A 3,857-nucleotide genomic window follows, 5' to 3' on the forward strand; every position below is an offset into this window, starting at 1 on the left:
AGTCTTCCTCTGCCAACTGCTCCTGTCATGTTTCTTTTAGGTTCGACGAGGTGCTTTATAGATCATCTCAGAACCTTCAACCCAGGCATATTGCCAGTTACCTTCTAACTCTAAGGTACCTGTAATCTTGCTGTTTTCATGTATTGAAGACCTCTGAGCCCTGATCTGAAAAAGGACCTTTTTTCTAAAGTTTTCCTATAAACAAAACCTAAAAAATGAGGTACTTTAAGTTACAGGAATTCTTGCCTCATCTTTGCAAATCAGCAATTAGTGTTCATTTATTCATTCAGCGATATAAGGTACAGTCACTACAGGCTATTGAACGGGAACCAACAGCTTTGTCACTGGTGGTTACATAACAGCACATGTGTGTTACGATAGAGTGAACATAAGAGACAGTGTTAGGGGACTCAGCCCAGCCTTAATGGATCAGAGGGGGCTTTTCGAAGGAGAGGAGTTGATATTAATCAGGGTAAGCAAGGTCACAGAAAAGGAAGAAAATGCCCAGAGTTGAACATGAAGATGATACACTGAAGGAACTATAAGCATAGTCCTGGGAGGGGTGAGAAATGAGTGCTCTTTGCCTTTTTGGATGTATTAGGGCATTTCAGCTTACTTTCAGGACAGTGGAGTCCATAAAAAGATTTTAAGCGGAGACAGAAAAATCAGTCAGCTAGAGAATAGAGAACGAATTGGAAGGTAAATCAGTGACACTTCAGTAGAAATTTCATAGTAGCTATTTCAGAAATTCTGAATAGAAGTTGAGTATCTTTTAGAGCAACAGCTGTTATCTTTCTGTAAATCTATTTAAGAAAGGAAATACTTGCTTTTGCTCAAGATTTGCTGAAATCAGATTTATTTGGGCTATTTTCTTAATTATTTCTACCTGTCTTCCCCAGATTTAAATAAAAAAAATTTTCCCTTTAAATTCTGCATAGTCAGAGAAATAAAGAAGCCAGAAAGTCTTATTAAATGTCAGTTAAAGGGCACCCGGGTGCCTCAGTCAAGTGGTCACCCTACTTCAGTTCATGTCTGATCTCACTGTTTGGTTCATGAGTTCAAGCTCCACATTGGTCTCTCTGCTGTCAGCCTGTCAGCATAGAGCCTACTTTTGGATCCTCTGTCCCCCTCGCTGCCCCTCCCCTGCTTGCACTCTCCCAAAAATAAATAAATAAATATATTTTTGAGTCAGTTAATCATTGAAACAAATGTCATAAGCATCGTTCCTCTGGCACATTGTTCTATTTGCTGCTATACCTGAACAGAAAAGACGCTTGAAAGAAGAGTGGCCAGTGTTTGTGTTGTGTTTGTGTTTGTGTTTGATAGCTAGTCTATAGCTGCCCTCCTCCACACTGTACAGAGGGGGAAGTCCAGGCCACATTATACCTTTCATCCTAAAGATGCCTAAGTGAGAAAAAACTAATTATTAGAAAGGAATCCCCTATCTTTATAAACTCATCACCTTAAGAACTTAAGGTATTAGGACCAAAATTAAAGCTTTAGTTTTAATGTGTTTTAGTTTCCCTACTACAGACACACAGTATTCAGTTTTGCACTGTTGGATACATCCTTTAAGGGCTCTAGGCTTTGATTTCTTTTAAGTTGAGGGAATAAGATACCAAGCTTCTATGCTACAACAGGAAATTACTGCTGGTCTTCATTTCTCTCTTCCCGTTTCAGTCATCTTGCAGGTATGGCACATAAGACACTGCATATAAAAGACAGTCCTCCTGAAGTGGCTGGGGTATGTTAAGTGTTTTCTGTGTTATCTTTAGTATCCTCACATTACTATTACTGAGTCAGTCTTGTAAATGTTTCTAAAACAGCAGCTCGTTTAACTACAGTGGTGTACTTATAGACTCAGGTGATACTTAGAATTGGGCTATAACAATCAGTGTTTATAGATTTTCCAACATATTGGACTATGAAACACATTTTCCTGAGAGTGAGGAGTTCCCCGTATCTGAAGCTGTACTGTATAATGATACTGTCTTTCCCAGTCCCCAACTCTCAGGTACCGGTCATACTATAAATTATGGGATGCTAGGAATTTGCTTTTCATTGCTGACAGCAAATCCTAGGGACTGTTCCTACTTTAAATTAGAAAAAAGTTAGAATTATTCTTAAAGATATTCTTCTTTACTCACTTATTGTTAGCCTGTTGTTGAACATTTAATCACCCTTTGTTTTATTTTGTAGGCCAGACTTCATCTTTTCAGAGCTGTGCGTTCTGTCCTAGCCAATGGAATGAAACTTCTTGGAATAACACCTGTATGTAGGATGTAACTTCTAATTAAAACAGCTTTTTAATTACTAAGTGAATTCTAGTTCTCTATTCTTAAATGCTTTGTTTAGAATTTAAACTGTTCTGTATCAGAATCTATATTTTTTAAGCCTAAGTGATTTTATCAACTTATTAAATCTTTATCTTAAGAAAGTCATCTGAGTTGTCCCTAAGTACTAAACAGAGTTTTGTAAAACTAACTAAATCTTGTAAAATTCACTGCGGCTAAGGGGGCAGCTTGAGGTTTTTTACAGTGTCATTCTTCCAGAAGCTGTTCTCGTAATTGAGATTATCTAATGGTTGCATCAGATAAAACTGATGAAAACATTTCAATTTTCTAATAATGGCTAGTTTTAAATCAATTTAAGGACACCAGAATTAAGCTTTTTTGCCAATACAGCTGACACCCACTCCCAGAGAACAGATCTCGTGCTTATCTCATATTGATCTGTACGGGTAGGTAACTCTTACTGTGTGAAAATAACAAGGAATTACTTATACAGGTATTGTACTGGGAGCTTTTTGTAAAAATGAGTCCGTTAAACCATAATTTGAAATGGAGTTTCTTAAACCATTTCTTTCATGTACCTACATATCAGTCAAGGATATTTTGTGTGATTTGTTTAGGTAACATGTGGGATGTGCTGTTTGATTAGTATGGCTATCCTCATCTGCCAGTATTTCCATTCAGGTCTGCTACAATTTAAATGTTGCTACTACTAAGAGTCTTTTGAATATCAGTAACAATCTAGTTTTATAAATAAAGAAGCAAATTAGCATGAACCAAAGCTTCTCAAGTTGAATGAACATAGTTTTATACTGGCAAGGACAGTACACCTTCTTAGTCCTAGAAAAGACTCCTCCTTGCAGTCTCAATTTTAAATAAGTTAGCTTCCACATTACTAACCTTAAGTTTTGGTTTATTTTGTTTTTTAATCTTTACTTTCCGGAAAGCACAGGCAGGGGACAGGTAGAGAGAGGGGGACAAAGGATCTGAAGCGGGCTCTGCGCTAACAAGCTGACAGCATTGAGCCTGATATGTGGGGTTCAAAGTTATGAACCCTGAAAGCATGACCTGAGCCGAAGCTGGATGCTCAACCTACTGAGCCACCCAGGTGCCCCTAGATTACTAATTAATTTTTACTTGATGCGTCATTAATATTTCCTTAGCACAAACTAGCCATGGAATAAAAATGTATACTTGGAACATGTTTTTCATGTTCTATACTCTTCTCCACTTGTTTGGAGAAACATTACCCCTTCCAGATGTGTGGTAGCCACCTCAGTATTTGAATTTTGAGTGAAATCACACAGGGACAGCAATGGAGGCCAGTCTTTCCAAAAGCAGCTCCCTAAAGACTGTTCGTGATCTCCTACAACCTAGAGCCCTACTGCTGATTGTAGTCCTTCTTATAAATTATAAACTATTTTTTGCTTAAGGCTAGCCAAGAGTTGGTTTATATGTGATCAAAGAACCCTGATATAGTTCCAACATAGGAAAAATGAAAAAAAAATTTTTTTTTTACATTTTGCATCTTAGTGGTCATAATCACAATACAAAAAAATGATCAGA

At 37.3% G+C, this 3,857-nt stretch overlaps 1 protein-coding gene across 2 annotated transcripts in view; it reads left to right on the forward strand.

Moving 5' to 3' along the window:
- RARS2 (arginyl-tRNA synthetase 2, mitochondrial) overlaps positions 1–2,317 on the forward strand; it is a 54,054-nt gene extending 51,737 nt beyond the window's left edge. For both annotated transcript variants that reach the window (XM_077750291.1, XM_077750292.1), the window contains 3 exons: positions 41–115; positions 1,681–1,744; positions 2,200–2,317. In XM_077750291.1, coding sequence (XP_077606417.1) covers positions 41–115; positions 1,681–1,744; positions 2,200–2,286 — 226 coding nt within the window. In that variant the 3' untranslated portion in view covers positions 2,287–2,317. The remainder of the gene's footprint in view (positions 1–40; positions 116–1,680; positions 1,745–2,199) is intronic.
- Positions 2,318–3,857: the final 1,540 nt, after the last annotated feature.

The sequence above is a fragment of the Crocuta crocuta genome, unplaced genomic scaffold, assembly GCF_008692635.1.
Source record: "Crocuta crocuta isolate KB4526 unplaced genomic scaffold, BGI_CrCroc_1.0 scaffold9, whole genome shotgun sequence".
Taxonomy (NCBI): domain Eukaryota; kingdom Metazoa; phylum Chordata; class Mammalia; order Carnivora; family Hyaenidae; genus Crocuta; species Crocuta crocuta.